Source organism: Pyxicephalus adspersus, chromosome 6 (genome assembly GCF_032062135.1).
Source record: "Pyxicephalus adspersus chromosome 6, UCB_Pads_2.0, whole genome shotgun sequence".
Taxonomy (NCBI): domain Eukaryota; kingdom Metazoa; phylum Chordata; class Amphibia; order Anura; family Pyxicephalidae; genus Pyxicephalus; species Pyxicephalus adspersus.
Window position 1 is genome coordinate 25,444,647 of NC_092863.1, and position 22,208 is coordinate 25,466,854.

The following is a 22,208-nucleotide window of genomic DNA, read 5'->3' on the forward strand; positions in this document are numbered from 1 at the left end:
CCTCCCTCAGCCCTCAGGTCTCCTCTCTTCTCACATCATCTCCATCTACCTGTCCGCTTGACCCAATTCCCTCTGATCTACTTGCCCATTTCTCCACCCTGGCCCCTGCACTATTCAAACTATTCAACCTCTCCCTATCAATTGGTTTCTCCCCCTCCACATTCAAACATGCCATTGTTCTCCCCATCCTGAAGAAACCCTTGTTGACCCCTCCCTACCTTCTAGCTACTGTCCTGTCTCCCTTCTCCCAAACTTCTTGAGCACCTTGTCTATAAAAGACTCCTATAATATCTCGTCCGGACTACTGTAACATCCTCCTCTCTGGTATTCCACTAACCAGAATAGCTACAATCTATTATGAATGCTACAGCCAGACTTAACAATTCTTTCCACCACTCCTCTTCTGCTGTATCTCATTGTAGTTCTCTTCATTGGCTTCCAATTCACCTGAGAATCAAATTCAATCTCATGTGCTTTGCCTTGAAATCCCTCCACAGTTCTTGCCCCACTTACCTTTCTGCCCTGGTAAAAAAAAACTCCCCTAGCCACTCTCTTTACCCTTCCAATTACCTACTAATGCCTTACTCCTTCAAAACCTCGTCACACGCACGACTCCAGGACTTTTCTAGAGCTGCCCCAACTCACTGGAATGGTCTTCCTCGTTCTATTCGGCTTGTTCCTACTTTCCGCTCATTAAAAAAAGAGCATTATCAAACTTGCCTACCTGTCTCCTAAAACCTCACTACTTCCCACCATTCCAACTCCCACTCCTATTGTGTGATAATTCCCCCACCTCCTAGATTGTAAGCTCCTCTTACGCTGTAAGGGCAGCGTCCTCTCCTCCCCGTGTCACTGTTTGTATCTATCTGTCATTTGCAACCCCTATTTAATGTACAGTGCTGCCTAATATGTTGACGCAATATAAATCCTGTTTATTATTATTATTATTAATAATAATAAATGTGCCTACTAATCTAAGAAGGCCCTGCTCCACTGAACCCCAATCTAAGAAGGCTCTTCTCCACTAAAGGACAATATAAGTGGGAACTTCTCCACTGATCCCCAATGTAAGGGGGGGGGGGGGTTCTACTGACCACCAAATAAAGGGGTTTCCTTTCTACTGATTTCCAATGTAAGCTACAATTTCGACTTTGTGTTTTTCCAGTCCCTAATATCATTTCATTTCATTGTTATACCTAAAAAATATATATTTAATTTTTTTTCAACCTACTGTCAATGCTAACTTACAGTATGTTGAAGATATAGTAATTATATAGAGTGTATTATTAGCAGGGGTTTCCTAAGACCTGAAAGTTACTTTTTTATTATAACGTTACTTATTTTATTATAACTATTAGCAAAAACAAAAAGCTTTCCCCTTTGTAGAGATTAGAAAAGACATCTAAAATGTCACAGTACCAACTTTCAACCATTCTGAATTCAAGTTAGACACCTCAAGAACTGTTAAGAAAGGCCAATGAAATACACAAGACTCAGTCATTGGTAAATATAAAAATGTATTCACATTTTAAGCAGACCTGACAGATTTTAAATGTATTCCAGATGATTATTGATTGGGATAATGAATTTCCAGCTAAACTGCTGAATCAATTCATTTCAGCAGAACAACCATACTGGGTACCCCCAAATGAATTGATAAGCAGTCCAAATAACCCCTAGTTTACTAAATAAACTGATAAGCCCAGCAGATTGGTGACCCACGGAGAACATTCTCTTGATGCATTCATCATTTAACACACACATGTATTATATATGTTGGTCCTCTTTCCAGCAATTCAGTCTAGCAGCCTTTCACTTCTTGGCATGTTTCTTGAAAATCTCAGTGTATTCCTTCACATCTTCTTTGGAGCCCAGGGCTATGGGCATTCTCTGATGAATACTCTCTGGAACTATATCCAACACATTTTCCAGTCCATTGGTGGCCATTCCTCCAGCTTTCTCCATGACATATGCCATGGGATTGCACTCATACAGAAGCCTGAGCTGTTATAACAGGACAAAAAAGATTGCAATTCAATTTTAATACACCAGAGATTATGACATTTAATGACATTTAAGGTTAGATTACACTAAATATGTACAAATATGTAAGCTGTCACTGCTGACCTCTTTTAAAAAAAGCCATTTAGATGGCTTTCATTCTAACCTCTGGATTTTGACTTACTAATTTAGAACACATAATAAAGCTAAGGGTGTTTGTGCAAATTTACTGATTTGTATACTATTTTTAGTAGTCTCAGAAATATATAATGAGCAAACAGGTTTGTGAGCTTGTTTTCTGTTGTATTGCTGGTCCATTAAGTTGTTTAAGTTCCTAACCACAGTGCACAGCTTGAGCATCACAAGCAAGGTTTTTCCCTAGTAGCAGCACCAAATAAAGAATTATAAAACTTCCATTTATTTCAACTTTTATAGTCTTGAAAAGTCTCAGAAGAATCTATTATTGACTTTATTCATACAAGGATATGTGGCTCACATATCAGTTTTCAACTGATAAAACTTGGTCACAATAGGGATTCACCCTAAACCTCCCACTTTCTATAGGCCAATGGTATATCTCCTTTTCTTTCCACCAGTAACTTATGACTATGACTTGGATAAGTAATAGGACATTTGAAAAAAAATAAGAGTAGTTATTATTATTAATAATAATAATAATAATAATAATAAACTGTATTTATACAGTGCCAACATATTACACAGTGCTTTACAATAAATGGGGGTTGCAAATGACAGACAGACACAGACAGTGACACGGGAGGAGGAGAGGACCCTGCCCCAAAGAGCTTACAATCTAATATGAAATAAAGGGGGATATGCAATGGTGGATGAGTAGTGAGGGTTTAAGAGACAGAAGAAAATGGTTAGGCAAGTTTGAAAAGATGGGTTTTAAGTGCTCTTTTAAATGAGCAGAAAGTAGGAGCAAGCCGAATAGGATGTGGAAGACCATTCCAGAGAGTCAGGGCAGCTCTAGAAAAGTCTTGGAGCCGTGCTGTGACGGGTTTGAGTGAGGAAGTCATGTAGGTCCTTGGAGAGAAGCGGCTAGGGGTGTATTTTTCTATCAAGTCATAATGGTAAGTGGGGCAAGAACTGTGGAGGGATTTGAAGACAACGCACAGGTGCTTGAATTTGATTCTAAGGTCAAATGGAAGCCAATAAAGAGACCTACAAAGAGGCAGCAGGATAGGAATGGTGGGAAGGATGAATAAGTCTGGCTGCAGCATAACATAATGCAAAAGAGAGAGTTGGGTTAGTGGAATACCAGAGAGAAGTATATTACAGTAGTACAAACAAGAGATAAGAGCCTGTACCAGGAGATTGGTGGACTCCTTAATTTCCCTAATGACTTTATGGCAAACAAAAGTTCATAAATGTAGGGGTAAAGTTGTTAGAAATAATTATATATTTTACAATATAGTTAGAGAATGTATGAGCAAGGTCATGGAAAGATAAGTGAAGAGCTGTATACTTATTTTCAACGTTGTTATCTTTGTAGGAATTTGAGGCATCCCTAAACTCTAGTTTCCAATGGAACAGAGGTCATTGAGAAAGAACTGGGGGTAAAAAAGGGGGTGTGGCAAAACACAGCAAATTTAGTGCTCCCAGTTGTTTATGCCATGGGTAATCAGTAACCTCTTATTGTTTCAGTGTTCTACCTTGTCCCAATGTTTTTTTACAATTTTGTAATGCCTGCCCCGTTATATCCAATTTTTCTATTATGTATTTTGCCACAATTGTACTATGCCGTGTATTGTGACCCCACTTACTAGTGTTCTTAAGAGTGTTTTAAGAGTGTATTCCTTTGTAGTAGTGTAATAGTATAATGAATGTGGTGTAACAGGTTAGGCTTAGTTCATATTAGCAGCAAAAAACTTTTACCCCTTCTGAGTGACCTTTGGCAACTGCTAGGCACCTAGGATTGATAATAGGTGGTAAGTGCTAGGCTTTTTTGGAGTTAGAAGTTTTTTAAGCAGCGGTGGTTCCTGGCATGAGGAACGGACAAATATATAACTTCAGATGTGCTCCTGTGTCTATATTTAGGTAAAGTGAACTTTTGTAAAAACATTTTTTTTCACTTGATTCTTTTACAAAATTAGCCCAGCAGGCCCACACTGGCTCAGCTTCCACCTTCTCTCTAATGCTTACTTGTACGTCCAGTGCTGCCTTGCACTGTGCATGCATGAGATTGAACACTTTTTTTTACATTATAAGAAAGCCTCTGAAGATGGTTGCACAAGGAGCAGTGCAGAGCCTCTTGGGATATGTGACACAAACATCCCAGGAGGCTGCAGATTTCCCCTTGGGTCTTTACCAAAATGCAAGTAAAGACTGAAGAGGAGAGGTCTTCTCCAAAAAAATGTAAAAACAAAAAAAAAAACGCACATTTTTCTATTATGAAACAGAGAAAGTGACTCATTAATATAATGTTAAAAATGTGGTGATGCTTTAATAGCATCATGCATGTGATATCAGATAGGGACAAGACAGCCGGTGACCCCTTCTCATCACTGTCCATATTCTATATAAAAACACTGACTGTGACATTTATCCAGTGTGTAATGATGTCATCGGCAGCACAGTGTGATAGCTGTGTGTGTGTGTGTAAAAGCTGCTTGTCATATTCTGCAGCCTAACAACTCGCTGTGTTCAAACCTTCATATCTCCTATACCATTGGTTGTATTATCTTGAAATTTTTAAGGTACACGTGGAGGCATAGGAAACTGAAACTGTAGGTGCAAGTGGGAGACACTTGTGGCTAAACCCTTCTAAAATGTAAACATTATAGCATTATGAGAACATAATTTTCTACCTAGCAAAGTTTGCTGCCTGCTCCGTTACACATATCTGTCTGCATCTCTACCTCAAACCCCAAATTTCTCTAGAATTAAGAAGTACAGGGAAACAAAAATATAGGTGGAAGTGGGAGACACGTGTGGCTATCACCTTTCATCACCATGACATCATTACATTAAAAAAAAACTGTCTATCAAAATGCACATCCTTGTTACACATGACTGTAACCTTCCAGTACCTCAACCCCATTAAATTTTAGCGGGCAGAGTTTATGTTCTAATGATGGCATAGTGATGTTAGTGATGTTAGTCACAGATGTTCCCCACTTGTACCTATATTTTTGGTTTCTTACACCTTCCCATTTCCCAGTTGAAGTTCAGAATGTTAGTTAGGAGGACAGGAATGTGTAACAGGGCAGGGAAGCCCATTTTGATGGGCTGAGTGTTTTATGTTCTAATAAAGTTGTAGTAATGAGATTGTAAGGGGAGAATGTGTCCGCCACTTGCACCGATATTTTCAGTTTTGTACCCCCCACCTCTGAGGAATTGGGGTTCAAAGAGGAGAAGCAGACAATAGTCTCATAGGTAAAGATTTGTGACAGGTAGGTATATATTTAGGGGCCCACCCCAATGCTCCTTGCTATGTTAGTGGCTCCAGGGTCCCCAATTTGCATTTTTAACCCCAAAGTTTAATTTTCATAACATTTTTCATTTGTGACCCCCATATCTTGAAATTCTTTAAAGCTGTGGGGGCTGAAATTGTAGTAACTAGTATCTATGAGGGTCCCCTGTGCACCCTGAAAATTACATGTCATTGTGACATACAGTTTAGGAGACATGGAGGTTTGTACACAGAGCAGTGAGGATGCAGAACAACATGCAGACTTCACACACAGCTCGAGCAATGGATACATTTCAGAAGCAGCTTTTTTTTAAATAGAAATCCCAGCTTGTGCTATTAGATGGGGGCGGGGCTGCCTGTGTCTCCTTCACATGAAGGCTGAACTGTGTGCTCACCTCTCATCACAGCAGCAATCCTCTGACCGGATGACAGCTGAGCACAGAGCAGCCTCACTGCGATCCGTGCAAAGGAGGAGAGCTGCCCAGGAGAGGTGGGCTGGGTAGGCAAAGCAGCAGGGTAGAGCAACTGGCTAAAACCCTCTGGGGAGAACTATGCATAGTATTCTCTCATGAACTGATCCGTATTATCAATCAGGTGATATCCCCATATGCTTTCTTTTTATTTACTTTGTGAACTTGCTTACCATTTTTATTTTTGTGTGCCTTACAATTTTTATCAATAATTGTGTAAGTTTGAAAGCCCTTTTGTTTTGCTTAGTTGTTTGCTGTTTTATACAATAGAAGAAATTACCTTTCCCTTTGGGCTCTTAGTGTTTGCAGGATAGAGGAAGATGCCTCCATAGACTAGTGTTCGGTGAACATCAGCAACCATAGAACCAACATATCTTCCTCCATAAGGTGAGCTGCCATCCTATTACAGAAGAAAACATAAAGAATATCTATCTTGTGCTCCATTTCAAAATTTGCTACAAATAGGAATACAATAGCTCTCAACTCTTATTTGATGAGACTGTTCCTGTGTTGAAACCAAACCCACTGTTCTTTTTCCCCCACTTGTCTGTCTTTTTGGTGTAATAAATAAGCTTTTTAAAAAAGTACTAATTAACGGGGCGCGCTCGCGAGCAGCCGTTGAATATGGCCGCACAGTGATTCGTTTCTCTGACACCCGGGCAAGCAGTCAGCTCAGCACCTAAAAAGAGAGAATTTTTTTTGTACCGCTCGCACCACAAATCATCCCTGACATGAGGGGAAACGATAGGGAAATCCTCTGGCTCAGGGAAGACGCAATCGCGGACACCGGCATCCTCTCAGACCATGCGATCACAAATTAGGATGGCGGTTGCAACTTCCCATGACAGGGCATCTCCCCTCTCCCAAGGAGATTTCTTTGAGGAAAGTTCTTGTGACGGCTCTGCTCCCTTTCAGCCAGTTATGTAGGCAAACCCTGAATGCAGGGATATTGAGCTGCTGGAACATTTTAAGCAGCTGCTGCAAACTGAGCTCACACAAGCTACAGACAAGCTCTCCTCAAACTTAACAAGAGAGATTCGGGACCTGGGTGCTTGCATACATGTGCTGGAATCTAAGATGAATGATGCCATTACTGTGATTGACTCCCATGAGCAGGAAATTGCATTTCTCCAGACAAAACTGCAATCAACACTGCTTAAACTGGAAGATTTAGACAACAGAGGCAGGAGGGGAAATGTCAGAATCAGAGGTATCCCTGAGTCAGTTATTGATTTATCTGCTTTTGTACAAGATTTACTTCAGGATCTTCTCCCAGATATCCACCCTGACTGGCAGGGGTGTGGCAGAGTGCATAGATCCCTGGGTCCTAAATGGAAGGATGGCCCACCGAGGGATATAATTATTAAGCTTACTTTTTACAAAACCAAAGAGGCGATAATGAAAGCAATCTGGTGCAAGAGGGATCTTGCATTTGGCTCTTACACCTACTAAATGTTAGCCTCTGCCCTGCGCTCCAGCGGCGATCGGATGCCGGGGCGCCTGTCCGTTGGGGGGGCGTGGCCGGGTGGGAAATTTAAAAGCAGATTACCGACTAATCTGCTTTTAAATGCCGCAGTTAGATGCGATGCAGCAGGAAGGATTTCTGCATGGTGCATCACATCTAACTGCAGATGCAATCACCAATAGTACATTCGGGGGGTGATGCCAGCAGCGATTTACCCGCTGGCATCACCCCCCGAATTTACTACAGTTTCTCGCATCATGTGACTCACATCGCAGCGAATGTGACGCTCGCAGCCTCCAAGTGATGCGAGCAGCTTCTTTTGTGGTTTCAGTGGAGTGAGCGGGGCGGGGGCATCCCCACTGCATCACCCGGCAAGATGTGACATCTTCCGGGTGATGCGGTGGAGTGATGGATTCTGGGAGCGGGAAATTTAAAAGCAGATTGCTATGTAAATTTTTTTTACAGTAAAAACACATAAAAACACATATTAAAGGTATAAATACAAATTTAGTGCACCAAGCATCATTGCCCAATGCCCTGATTTACATTTTGCCCACTATTAGCCCTGACCTTGATCTGACCTTTTGATGGCTTATAAATCACTTCCTGAATGTATCATTTCATCACTTGGTCTTTGACCTTGACTGTTCCTGACTGATTGCTGGAGACCACATGGCATCCAAAAGGCATCTCGCCGGGGCAAGTGCTGTTTTGGAGGAATATGAAAGCAGCGATAGCGATTTAGAGTCCCTTTGATTTGTCATCAGACAGTGGAAGTGAACTGAGCAACGGGTCTGAACCTGAGGTCAGTGCTGTGATCACATGGTGTCCTATTGACCTTGATGCGGACCAGGCACTGCCAAGAATTTCCATTCACCGGCGCACCTGGGATGAAAATTGAGGCTGAATGCGGCGACCCCCTGGCATACCTGAAGTTGTTTTTGACCGATGAAGTTATCGAAAAAAAGTGTTGCGGAGACAAACAGGTAAGCCGCTCTTGTGTTTGCTAACTTTTTGAATTTTTTTGCTAATTTTTTTTATGCAAACATGTATGCTGCTTTGTGTTTGCTAACTTTTTAAAAAAGTGTTATGCCAACATGTCATTATGTATGCTGCTCTGTTTGCTACATTTTTAAAATTTTTGAATATTTTTGCTAATTTTTTCTTATGCAAACGTGTGCTGCTTTGTGTTTGCTAACTTTTTTAATTTTTTTTTTTTTTTATGCCAACATGTATGCTGCTCTGTGTGCGCATATATAATCCTTTCAACCTTCACACTATAAAAGAACATATCCTAAAATACCTTTTTTATTTTGTTTTATGCAGGTACGCTGGACTTCAAGGTGCTCCACACCTGAGGTTTGCAACAAGCAGAAGGTGGGAACCTGTGACCAAGGATGACATTTGGCTGTTTTTGGGCTTGGTGATCCTGCAGGGAGTTGTGGGCAAACCCATGCAGAAGTGGTACTGGTCGTCGTGCTTCCACCGTTGTCAACCCAGAACGCCTGACCGGTTGTCACTTCACTGAATACATCCCACCAACCCAAGAAAAAGGCCACCAACCCAGAAAAAGGCGGCACCTACAAGGATGTGCGTGGATTGCTGCTCAAAGACCAATGACAGAGGAAGGAAGAAAAGCAAAGAAACCAGGTTCTACTTTCCTGACTGTGATGTTGGACTTTGTGCAGCACCCTGCTTCAAAATCTACCACACCCGGGATGTCTACTAAAAATGTAAATTTTTTTTCTAAAATCTGCATTTAGTTTATAATATTATTTATCAATAATATTGCACCCTTGTTTGAAAAGATTTAGTGAGAAAATTTTGATAAAATATTTTTTTTTGATAAATTACATTGTTGTGGTCTATTATTTCATTATTTTTTATAATTATGATTTATAATTATGTAATGTATTATAATTTATGATTATATTATAATAAATAAATATAATTATTATACCTGGGACTTAATCCTGAAAAAATTTCTATGCAAAAAAAATAGGATCACTTTTTGCATCAAAAAACTGACAGAATTAGAACGCTAGGGGGGTCATCTATTGTACAAATATGGCCTTTTGGTGTACGGATGTTTCATTTATCTATGTATTAGCATGATATCCTTAAGGTAGCCATGCTTGCCCAGGTGTGAAGAGTGTTCCCCAAACTTTCGACTTTGCTAACAGGCATGCTTTTTCTCTGCATTTGCAGATTTTGTCCTAGTATCAGGACATTTGGTTGGGTACAGCGGTGTACCAAGTGGTTATGGGATCTTTTTGTTTGGTTAGGTGCCGGGGGTAGGAGGGTTTGTTTTGGGGGACTATGTTGTGGGGGAAACTTTCTAACTGCAGAGGAAATTTGTAATCTTTCTATTTTATGACAAAGTTCAAAAGATTATCTACCATTGATGTACGTTGTATTGATAACCAATGTAATTTTATATCACACAATGTTCAGGGCTTTAACTCACATCACAAGAGAAGAAAAGCTTTCAATTATTATGAATCACTTAAAACTAATGCCTTGTTTACAGAAGACAGGGTTTTCCATCTGAGCGAGTCCTAAATATTTACATAAGAAATTCCCCAAGGTATACACCACTTCTTTTTCTGAGAAAAAACCTGGGGGAACTCATAGTGTTCAAATCAAATACTCTGTTTAAATGTACAAAGGAAGTAGGAGACCCTACAGGCCGTTATTTGCTATAGCAAGGCTTTCTTTATGATACAGAAATTACGATTGTCAATTATTATGTCCAAAAGGCCATCAAATTAAATTTTTTAAACATCACTTTAAAGTAGTGGAGACTCATAGAAACAGTACCCTTTTTTGATGGGGGATACTAAGTTGGTTTTGAATGAGAGATTGGATAAGTCACATGCTCCAGGAAGTTCTAGAAGTAGAGAAGGAGCGTTTAACTTCCAGAAAATTCATAGAACTTCATTCTGAACAGTAGATGTCTGGAGAAAAATGTACCCAACTATTAAAAGATTTCACTTTTTATTCATCATCTCACAACAGCTTTACTAGGGTTGACCATATATTTACTCAAACTCAGCTTTTACCTTTTGTGAGTAAATCCATAATTTTGAGTACACCATGGTCAGATCACTCACCAGTTTTGATGCCCTGTAAAGCGTTATTACCGAAACCTTCAGAGTTTCACTGGAAACTTGTTACGTAATGTTATCCGTTGCTGCTACTATAAAGTCAATTGATGATGAAATTATCCAGTTCTTCACAGTAAACCAAGACTCTGTAAGTTCACCTATTATTTTGTGGAATGCCCATAAGGTGACATTCAGGGACAATTTATACAATTAGCATCTAGACAGAAGAAAGCCAGACTTGCCAGAATACAGGACCTCACAGCTAATCTAGAGCTCCTAGAAAGTTAATGGAAACGAATGCCAGATAAACAATTATACTGGACAATTCAAGAAAAGAAAACTGAATTGAATATGTTATTGGATAGTCAGGTCGAGAGACAGATGAGATGGACTAGAAAGAAGTATTATGCAAAGGCTAACAAACCCAGGACCCTGCTGGCTAACTCGCCTAATGCCAAAACGAGTCAATTTTCGATCCGCCTTAAATTGTCTAACGGATCAGTAACGCCAAATCCCATAGCTATAGTTACCAAATTTCAAGAAATCTTAACAGAATTATATAAATCTTTTTCAGGTTTTGATAAATCAAAGGCAGATTCATTATTTAGTGGCCTACAACTGCTGACGTTGCCCAATGAATTAGGCAAGAAACTAGTTGATGATATTACAGTACAGGAAATTATGTAAGCCAATAAGTCCCTGTAGTCAGGAAAAGGGCCAGGACCTGATGGCTATACAGTTACGTATTATGAAAGTTTTAGTGTACAACTAGCTCCACATTTAGCTAAAATTTTTAACTACTTGAAAAGTCACACTCAAAATCAGTTCTCTTCCCCTTTGGCACGTGTCTATGTTGCCTAAACCCAACAAGGAACGGCTCGATCCACACAACTATAGGCCTATCTTCTTACCTAATGTGGATGTCAAAATATTTACAAGGGTTTTGGCATCTTGATAAAATAAATTTCCCCCAACACTGATCAATAAGGATCAGGTTGGGTTTGTTCCTGGTAGGCAAGCTCCTGATAATAGTAGAAAGGTTATCTATTTGCTTCAATTTGCAAGTTCTCAGCGCATACCTAGTATGTTGTTAGGCCTGGACGTCCATAAAGCATTTGATTCCATTTCATAGATGTCTGCTCTGTCCACCCCAACTGCCAGAATACGCTACATGTCAATCTATTCATCTAGGTTTCCAATCTGTGGAGGGACAAGGCAAGGTTGTCCGCTTTCACTGTTACTGTTTATATTAGCTTTGGAACCTCTGGCCCAATTGATCAGATCCAATCCAGATATTCATGACATAATGCTAGGGAATCATAAAAAAATAAACTGAGTCAATTCGCAGATGATATTTTACACACTATTACTCAACCTTTTATATCCATTCCCAACCTAGGGGCTATATTGATTAAGTTTGCAAAAGTGTCGAGTCTGATAATCAATGAAGAAAAATTAGTGGCATTGAATATTACTTTACCCCAACAAATTGTGAATGTGCTACAGCAAGACACTTTAATTTAAATGGGCAAAATATTATATGGAATACCTGGAACTCAAACTAACTGGTTCCTACACCGAACTTTATGGGGCAAATTTTCAACCCCTTTTTGATCCTCTCAGAACAATTATTGACCAAGTGGAGGAACCTGCCTTTGTCTTGGATAGGTAGAATACATTCAGTCAAGATGTCATTATTACCAAAACTGTTGTATTTATTTAGAACGCTTGCGGTAAAATTCCCTCAAATATTTTAAAAGGATCGCAAAAGGCTGTTCTAGCGTTTATATGGCATGATAAAAAAACAGGAGTTGCCCAAAAAACATTATTTCTGATTAAGAGAAAGGGCAGCCTAGGGGTCCCGAATTTATTAAAACACAATCAGACAGCTCATGTAGCTTTTATGTAGCTTTTATCCCAGGGTTGTTTGCTGGTTCGGGAGCGTCGCTTTGGGTTCAGATTGAAATTTATTTATGTAATCCTGTGAAAGTGACAGCCCTACCTTGGATATCATCAAAATTAAATCTGCCAGGTTTAAGTGTCCATCTGAGGCATGTTTTGGGGGTTTGGGATAGTATAAAATATTCTAGTAAATAAATATCACCGCATTGCCTATTACTTCCCATACAAAATAATCTGACATTTCAACCTGGCTGTGATTCCCCAACAGCGTTTGCCTGGTTGATAGCCCATTAATATACTAACGTGCATGCTTTGCTTAATAGTTGGAACATAGTGCAATGGTAGGAAATCAGTTTCCCAGGATGCTACCGGTAGGGAGTATTTTAGATATTTACAGCTTGGACACTGGACTGGATCGTTACTTAAAAATAATAAGATTCTCATGACAAGTTTATGTTAATATGGGAGCCATGGCTACAATATGCAAATCTGTCCATTCCCCTAACAACTGGTTGGTAATGCCTTGCTCTGAAGTCACTACGATTAGTGTAAGATCTTTGCCTTCCCATGCGGTTTGTTTATTGCCCCACAACTTATTTTTTTGCATTGTTTTTAAGGGTAGTTACTTTGTTTTATCACTCAAAGGATAAGAAATGGTCTCTGTTTAGTGAAAGGAAATATGCTACACAGAACCGTTTTTATGTTACAATCATCTGTACATGTACAATGTCATTATTATTGTATGGAACTTATCACAACTACTTGTTCTGCTTTTTTTGTTCTTCTCCTTTATTTTGTGGATATATGCAAATGTTTATTTGTTTATTGCTTTTTTATAAAAAAAAACATTGAAAATCAATAAAAATTATTGAACATGAAAAGTACTATATAGCTATATAAACACACTAAAAAACTGACAACAAATTGGGACTTTAATAGCAAAATAGATAAAATAAATAAACTTTATTGATACACACAATGGTGCAAGCTAAAAATTGCAACCTAATACAGCAAATTAAAAACCCTCCATTCAGAATGGTGTGGTATAAAGCAATATGCACAATGAACAGTGTCACAATTTTAGATTCTTTTTATTCAACGCAATTCGCAGATATTTACGTCCCTTCATCAGGAATCAATTTAAAGATCTATAATATCAAAACAGACCATGTTAAGACAGAAAAGAACATTGTTCAATTTACATTACCAATTGTATGTACATTTCATATTAGTATTCAATTTTCACAATAAACACAGTTAGCACAAATCCCCACCCAGCGTTTGTTTATGCAGAGGGGGAGGAAGATCCCTTCTGTATCTCCTTGCAGGGGAGGTGCAAATACAGATCTCAAGTGAATAATCAACTACTCTACATATAGGGCAGGGAGATTGGTGGTTTCAGATTGCAACTTTGAAGACAGCAGGCGCACTCCCAAGCAGTGTGAACTTCTTGCAAACACTTTTTGATTGGAAATCTTTCTGAGAATTTCTGTTATGCCTACATCTTTTCTCAGTTTGGTAAGCCCTTTTAACTATGTGTGTTGAGCAAGGTATGTTTACTAAAGTAAATATATTGTTAAGTAATACTGATACAAGTCTTTTATTGAAATACAATTATGGTATGTAGCACTTTGATAAAGTGGGATATACTCTTATACTTTCTAATAGACCTAATACAGTGTTATGATATATTCTATTCTATTGGCATAACTGTCTACTCTTAACCTATTAAATTATTGCCTTGATCAGAGACTTCAGTTTGATTTTGCATTGAGTGATCAAGAGACCTATTCAATCAACCAATGTCATTTCAGCCTAGGGGATTTTCACCCTTTGGAGCCTGCAAACATTACTCTGCTACTTCAAACTTGTATTCTGTCTGACTCTGACTGTGTATGATGGAGCAATTGAAGAGGTGTTTGTGTGCAAGGACATGCTGGCCATTTTGGATTTAAGGTAATACGCAAACTGTGTTTGTTGTGAAAATTGATTACTAATATAAAATGAACATACAATTGTTAATGCAAATTGAACAATATGATTTTTTGTCTGAACATGGTCAGTTTTGATATTATAGATCTTTAAACCGATTCCTGATAAAGTGGACATAAATATCCGCAAAACACGTCGAATCAAAAGAATCTAAACTTGTGAGACTGTTCATTGTGCATATTACTTCATACCACACCTTTCTGGATGGTGGGTTTTTAATTTGCTGTAATATGTTGCTGTATTAAGTCCCAATTTGTGTCAGTTTTTTGCTCTATTTATATAGCTATCAAGTTAGCTGGGATGTGGCACGTTTGATATATTGGTTAAATACTTGATCACACCATAAATATTTGCATATAAAAATTACTAATTAACTACCAAGTACATTTAAGTACATTAATTATTTAATCTAAATGACTGCATTTTTTGATTTTGAAAATCTAATATTAAGAAAAAGGTTTGATTAAAGGTAAAGTGCTGAAACATTGGGAAGTATGAAGAACTATTGCTAAGCGGTTGTCTAACAAGTTGTACTACAAAAATGACAGACCAGAAAACCACTTTGACATTAAAGAGCAAGGAAGACTTGCTACATTTAATTTTCTGCTGTGGTCATCTGCCACACAATGCTGACAGAAGTACAGTGTCACATGTCAACAATGACGGGAATGATACTGCAGTTATTATGCTGATTTTTCTAAACCAAGCCTTCAGATGACATGCAGACAACAATTTTTTCACATATATGTCAAGGGCCAGAACTGTTGTATGAGTGGAATGATTGTGATGCAGTCTATTTGACAATTTGATCATATACAGGGACAGAATTATCATATATCCTGACTAGCTCACATCATCAGATTATTGACAGTCAATATAGGTCAAAATACATCCTATTATTTTCTGTGGATTAAGCAGAGTTAAGCCAGTTTTCTTTACACCCATCATTAAGGGGACAAAAGTCTTGGTGTATAGGTACATTTATCTCTGCTTAACCATGACAGTTCAATTTTGCTAACAATACAGTTCCTAATTTGATACTTGGACGACGATTTGGACATTTAAGGCTACCCTAAGTGGGATCAAAAATAGCACTATATGCCTGAATCTGCTGATAAGTATCTGCTGATTAATTTTTTTAGAGTTGGAAAACCTCATTGAATTTCCCTGAACTGTTCCTCCTCTCAGTTAAGTAGACGTAAACACACATGCTTCTTTTTGTTATATTCATCATGTTGCAAAATGACAGGAATGTCAGCATGTTTCCCCGTCCTTTGCGTTAGGAAAAACAGTCCATCTATGCCTAGTCTTGAGTCATTAATCATTACATAAAATCTTTTTGTCTAATTTTTTATCATTTGTACTTACCTCTGGGAACTTCTTCTTGTGCAGATATTCTGTAACTGCTGGATCAAAGTATTTTTCATAGCCTTCATTCAGGCTGTAGATATTGCCTCTTGGTTTAACCTTCACATTTTGATTCACCAGAATGAATTCTCCAATTGCCTAGCAATTGATAAAACAACATATGCTCTCATGACACGTAAAATGTAAAGTTACATTTAAATTAGCAAAAGAGATGACACAAAGAGAAAGCATAGTGGTTTGCTGCTTGTTTCATTAGGTAAATATGAATATATTAAATTTTTAAGCTGAACTAACACCACAGATTGATTAGTTCTCCAAAAGAATGCTCAGGTTATAAATGTTCAATAAACATTTAAAAACATGCCAATGTTGTTTTCTGAATGGTTTTCAATTACATTCTGCCTTTTAGTGCATGAATGCTACATTTGAGCCATGCCTCTGGTCATAAATGTCACAATTGCTGGTTTGTCTATGTAAGCTATCAGCTGAGCCCTCAAATGGCTATCAGAGTCAGAGGATGTGACTATCTTTAACTGCATAAAATGGTGTAGTTCTGCTTTAATATGTTGCATTTTTCTTTTATTCCAGCAGGTGTAAATTAAAAATTATTTTTACAATATTCCAGTCTGCCAACTCATAGGTAGAAACAACATACTTTTAACAGACCTCAGTAACTTAAGCTGAAATGTACATGAAAAGTAAATGACAATGGGATTGATTTACTACAGGAATCTGGGCAGTCATCCATCCCGCGAGGCTCATGTCTGTTCCTTCTGTGCATGCCCAAGATTAGGAGCCCTTTCATCAATAGAAAATTTTTTTTGCCCCAATCTACATCACCAAATCTCTCACCTGCACAATGCGAGATCAGGTGATGCAGGAATAAGAACCCGGAAGAAGAGAGAAGATGTCGGCACCCAGCGCTCCCATTGCGCTGGGCCAAAGACACATACCGGAATGATGTGGAACCCAATGGAAGAAATCTCCCGACAGATAGACTGATGCGGGAATAAAGGTGTGTTTTTTTTGTTTTGGGTTTACTTCTGCTTTATGTAAACAGACTAAATTTGTTTAATAAATCACCCCCATTGCAGTGGCCCATCCTTAATTAGATCTTTAATTAGAATTTCAGGATTTTATTCAGAATATGGAAACTGGTGTTGTGCTGTCTTTTTATCTATTTTGGAATGTTTTTGACATATTAACTGCTTTTAAGTGTGTTTGTGTATATACATTTACACACTAACATGCTAATATGAATAAATATAAAAGAATGGTTTAAAAAGGTAAAAATAATAAATATTATAAAATTTGGTGGAACTTACAGGATCTAACATGAAGCAATTCACACCACACTCTGTGGCAAGGACCAACATTGTGGCACTTCCATACAATGCATAACCTGCTGCTACAATATTACGTCCAGGTTGCAAAGCATCCTTTTCACTAGGCTCATCATTTGATGCCTGGAAAATAAAACAATGTAATTGATTATCTAGCACATGAATGAAAACTTTGTAACAAGAGACGACATTGACAGTCATTGCAATTTTTTTCCTGTTCTTTTACCAATACAAATAGAATTTAGTGAATCAATATTTTGCATTCTTTGAAGGCAGGCTTCTTTTTATGTTAGTCCCAAGATTAAAAAAACTAATTCGCTCAATCTGCATTGTAAACACACAAGTGTGCAGTGGCAACTGTGCCTCTCTACTCCTCTTGCTTGAGGCCAAAGTTATAATGCTATTGCTGTGTTTCTATCTTTATAATATCCATAGTGTGTTCTCTAAATATTTTGTCAATAATTAAATGTTTCTTATACAGTCTAATGTTTATATCATATACTTTCTAACCAGTACCCACTGAAATTGTATTCTTTATATTGAGTTATTTATTAAAGCTCATATCTTGACTTTGAGGCATAAAGTTGCATTCTTGTAAAAAGGTGAAAGATCAATTGCATCTCATTTCCACTTGCCACTTTTTAAATTCCAATACCTCATCAAGCGCCATTTGAGGAATGGTAGTACCAAGAGCTTTTCGAACTGAGATAGTATATTTAAAAGAGGGAGATTTTTATGACCCCTCTATAAAGGATTGGTGCAGTGTAGAAAAGAATGTTATGGGTAAATGAGACCATATATCTGGTGTGGTGGAAAGTTACCAGTCTATGTTGTGTTCAAAAGACAAAAATGCAGCAGAGGGGATCCATCATGCATATCAAATTTTTTACTATTGTTTTATATTGGCAAAATGACGATGACGTTTAAAAAAAAAAAAAGGTGAAAAAGCAGTAATGTAATGATTTGTGAATTAATTCAATTTAGGTTCCAAAAATAAATGTTTTACTACTAAATACTACAGAATGTAAATTGTAAATGTTACACAGTTACATATTATGTATGTGTAGTGGTATTGTCATATCCATGAAGATAAACCTACCTTTTTATATATGGCAAAGATTGTACCAATCGATGCAAGACAGTCAATGTTTGATGAACCATCCAGAGGGTCAAAGCACACAATGTATTTACCCTGAAACACATATTGAACAAAATGTACTGATTCATATATAACAAATTACATTAGGCATTTGTGTAGGTCTATTCATCAGAGCCTAAAATTAGGAAAGACTGCAATTGAATATTCTAACACTAGAGGGCACTGTAGTAGAGATAGATAAATAATTTCATTTCAGGAACGGCCGTCTGCTAAGCACAACACTGTATATTGTATGTGCAAATCAAATAAAATTTGATTCATGTAAAAGATTTAATGATAATATTTAAAAACATAGTTACCAACGTTTCAAAAGCAGAACAGCAGCTGGTATCATATAACAATACAAACATTTACATAATACAGGTTCTCTGATTATAGAGCACTAAGGTTAGTGTGTGCTCATACCCTCTTCTCAGGATCCACAATAAGAGCATGCTGGTCTTCTTCTGACACAAGGACACAGGTACTAAATGATGATTTTAGCATGTTAATAACCAGATCATTTGATAGAACATCCAGCTTCTTCACCTGGTCCCCTGTTACATTGGTGGATCCTGCAATGCCATACCTGAATAAAAATACACAGTGTAAGAACCATTATTATTCAAAATATTAACTGATATTATGTTATGCCTGTATGGTTACTAAAAGTGTAACATCTCTCAAGTTTTTCCCATTAAATAGAGTTAATATACCTGTTAACTCCTTTTTCTCCATATGATCATGGTCATGTACAAAAATAAAAATCTGACCTTCCAACAAGATTACCAGCTGCCAAATCGAATGTTGTTAAATGTAAAGCCATTAAGTTCTTTACAGTCTTTCTGATAAAAGCAGATATAGATTTTATTTTTGTTCTTTTTTTTCTTTTATGTTAGGACCATATAGCAACATGGTATATGTGTACTGAAAAAGATATACTATATTCACAAATAGAAAATAAGAAAAGGTTTTACAGGAGCTGCACATAATCAATACTCACCCATCCAACCCCCATGCCCCAACCACTTTATCTTGGAGATATACCCACTCCTCTAAATATAAGGAAATTATTCACACATTTTCTACTTCCCCATGAGGGAGGAGTGTCAAGTGCCTGAGACACCATTTAGTAGGCCGCTGTGTAAAGTCCAGGAACAATCCAAACTACAATTTATGGTTTATAAAAAAAAAATTATAATATATATATATATATATATATATATATATATATTATAGACTGCATACACTGCCTACAAAAAAGCTAACATCGTACTTTGTTTAATATGGACAAAGCACAGATTTACTTTCACCTTATGCACACCACCCTCCCCATATATTTCTGCTGACTTCACTTTGGGATCTTCTTTTTAGCTAATACCTGGAATCTGTATCTGATATGATCATCTGAGTTTGTAGTGTTCAAATAAAACCATGTATTTAGATAAACTTCTGATAAGATTGTTTCATTATACTAATATATTGGTAACATTTGACATATTGGATTGACAATAAAAAACATTTGCAAGCAGTGTTTCTGTTCTGAACTTTGCCTTTTATCAGACCACTGATGACCTACCTAGGGGCTAATATCCAGTACCTCTGTTTTTCAAGAATAGGTTAGCAGTGCTTTTCTTTCTTTGGAATAAGAAAAGGGGAAAAACAAAAAACTGTACATGGTCGACTGAGAACAGCAGCTTAGCACCATGGCAAGTCCTGTTATTCCAAGGAACATATATTTCCCCACCTGTTATCATTAGGAAATTTCTTACCATCTATAGGAAGCCTTAAATTAATTATGTTTACTCAGGTTTGTTGCACAAAAGTGTTTACCAATACCAGTTCCACAAGAGAAGATTTAACAGTGCTGTACACTGTATTGCAGCATGTGAGTGGCACCCTTCTACAACGAAGTAAAAGTAGATAATGTACTGATGTACAGAGGTATGGAAATAATAACAACAGACATCAAACGTAACACAACCTAATTCTTAACAACAACTTATTTATAGTTCACAGTGACAAGCCATGTATTCTACAAAATGTTATATGCTGTGCCACAGAAAGTGGCACAGTTAAAATTTTTTTAATTAACATTGTCCTGCAAAAAACATCACATTTGATCCACACAAATATTTCCATATTACCATTGGGAAATTTCTTCCTGCCTATAGGCAGCCTTATATTATTATGTTTACTAAGGTTTGTTGCACAAAAGTTTTTAGGAATACCAGTTCCACCAGATAAGATTTAACATTGCTATGCACTGTATGGCAGTATGGAAATTGCACCCTGCTACAAGGAAGTAAGTGTTAATTCTTAACAACTACTTTTTCTTAGTTCACATCTACTAGGGTTTTTTTGCCTTCCTCTGGACCAACTATGTCCTATGGGGTTTTATATCTGGGATATGTTTATTTCCCTAGTGGTTGAACTTGATGGACCTATGTCTTTTTTTAGTCTAACCTTCTATGTAACTATAGTATTGTACATGACACTGGAGAAAGTTCTCTGGTAGTGTAGGATGCCTAATACCTTACACAGTCTGTTAGGGTGGGACACCTTTTGTTCTAAAAGGATTAAAATTCAGGTGTTGTGGTGAAGATGATTATTAGGGTTAGAGTGTTAATTTGCCAAGAGGAACAAGGTTAACATAAACAGGCTTTTAGTTATACACAGCTACTTAATGGGGGGATTTACTAAAGGAGTTTAGCCTGTACACTCTCCAAGGTTATTTTTCACCATGCAAGTGATAATACACTAAACTTTGTGAATGCGGCGATAGTTTATGTTGCAAAGAATACCCAATTACTTCTCAAAGAATTAAAAAAACAAAAAACAAAAAAAAAAACAGGATTTACCATTGCACATGATTGGATGGTTAACGTTAGCAGAGCTTCATCCTATTTACTAAGCTAAGTGAAAATTTTCTTGCAGGTATATACTTGCAAGTTATAATTCTCCCTGCTACCTGAACTGCCTATATTCCTTTAGAAAATCCATCTAAATATGTAGTCACTGCAAGTCTCCTGTTAATTAATAATTACATGCACTTAGGGGATCCTCTGACTATAAGAGTTGATCAATGTCATGCAGAACTAGAAATAAAATTGGTAATTATATGCAGCCACCAGTGATCTGTTAGTAATGAGTTAACAGGGTGAACTCATCCTAGGACAGGGATCACTGCTACTAAGAATGCAGATAATACTTTGCATGAGTTCAGTCAGACGTGTGACCCCAGGGATTATTATAGGGATGCCCAGGTGGCAATACTCACAGGTTGGCAAGCCCAGCTTTGCGCACAGCAGAGGAGATGGCTTTAATGGCAGTGCAAAGGGAATTCAGCAGCTGGGTTAGTTCTCCCGTGCCCTTGGCTTTGATCCCCTCTTCCATTACGAATCGGGTCATGGTGATGACATTCGTGTCAAAGGGGGCTTGGTCGGTCATGGTGGAGGCTGTGGAGGGAGCACGCAGGTACACGCAAGTGAGGTGTCCAAGTCTGCTGGATGGCAAAGTCAGCACAGTTCCTGTACAGTGGCACTTATAAACGTAGTCTCCCCTTCCTCTTGGATCTGCCAATCATAGGGGAAGGTATGTGGGTGTGTCAGCGGCACACACTCTGACTCAATCACTGCTCAGACATGTGAAACTTTTCACTTTCTTCTATTAGATTTGTTTCTGCAGTTCTGCCCAGGGGCTGGAAAAAGTGGATTGTTACAATGCTCTGCATACCATCCCCCTCTTCTATCTTCGTCCAGATAGATGTCTAAAGTCCACAAGAAAATGTACAAACAGAACATTTCAAAACAGCCTGTTTCACAGCACACATCTGCATTTTATGCACACAACTTCTGCAATATTGGCTGATCTTCTCACCTTCATTTAGAGAGGTGTCCTGGGGAAAAGATCTACTAATTCATCATGTACGATATGATATGATTGATAATCTCATGTTTATAGCAACGACTGCTGCTACTGCTACT

The 22,208-nt window shown here is 37.8% G+C and overlaps 1 protein-coding gene across 1 annotated transcript; it reads right to left on the minus strand.

Moving 5' to 3' along the window:
* Positions 1–1,500: 1,500 nt before the first annotated feature.
* On the minus strand, positions 1,501–21,845 carry LOC140333351 (fructose-1,6-bisphosphatase 1-like). The gene is made up of 7 exons (XM_072414962.1): positions 21,503–21,845; positions 18,649–18,811; positions 18,184–18,276; positions 17,067–17,207; positions 15,742–15,879; positions 6,188–6,307; positions 1,501–2,004 (listed from the first exon to the last, which is right to left on the minus strand). The coding sequence occupies exons 1-7, from the start codon at positions 21,670–21,672 to the stop codon at positions 1,813–1,815; spliced, it is 1,017 nt and encodes a 338-aa protein (XP_072271063.1). The 5' UTR covers positions 21,673–21,845; the 3' UTR covers positions 1,501–1,812.
* Between the last annotated feature and the right edge of the window lie 363 nt (positions 21,846–22,208).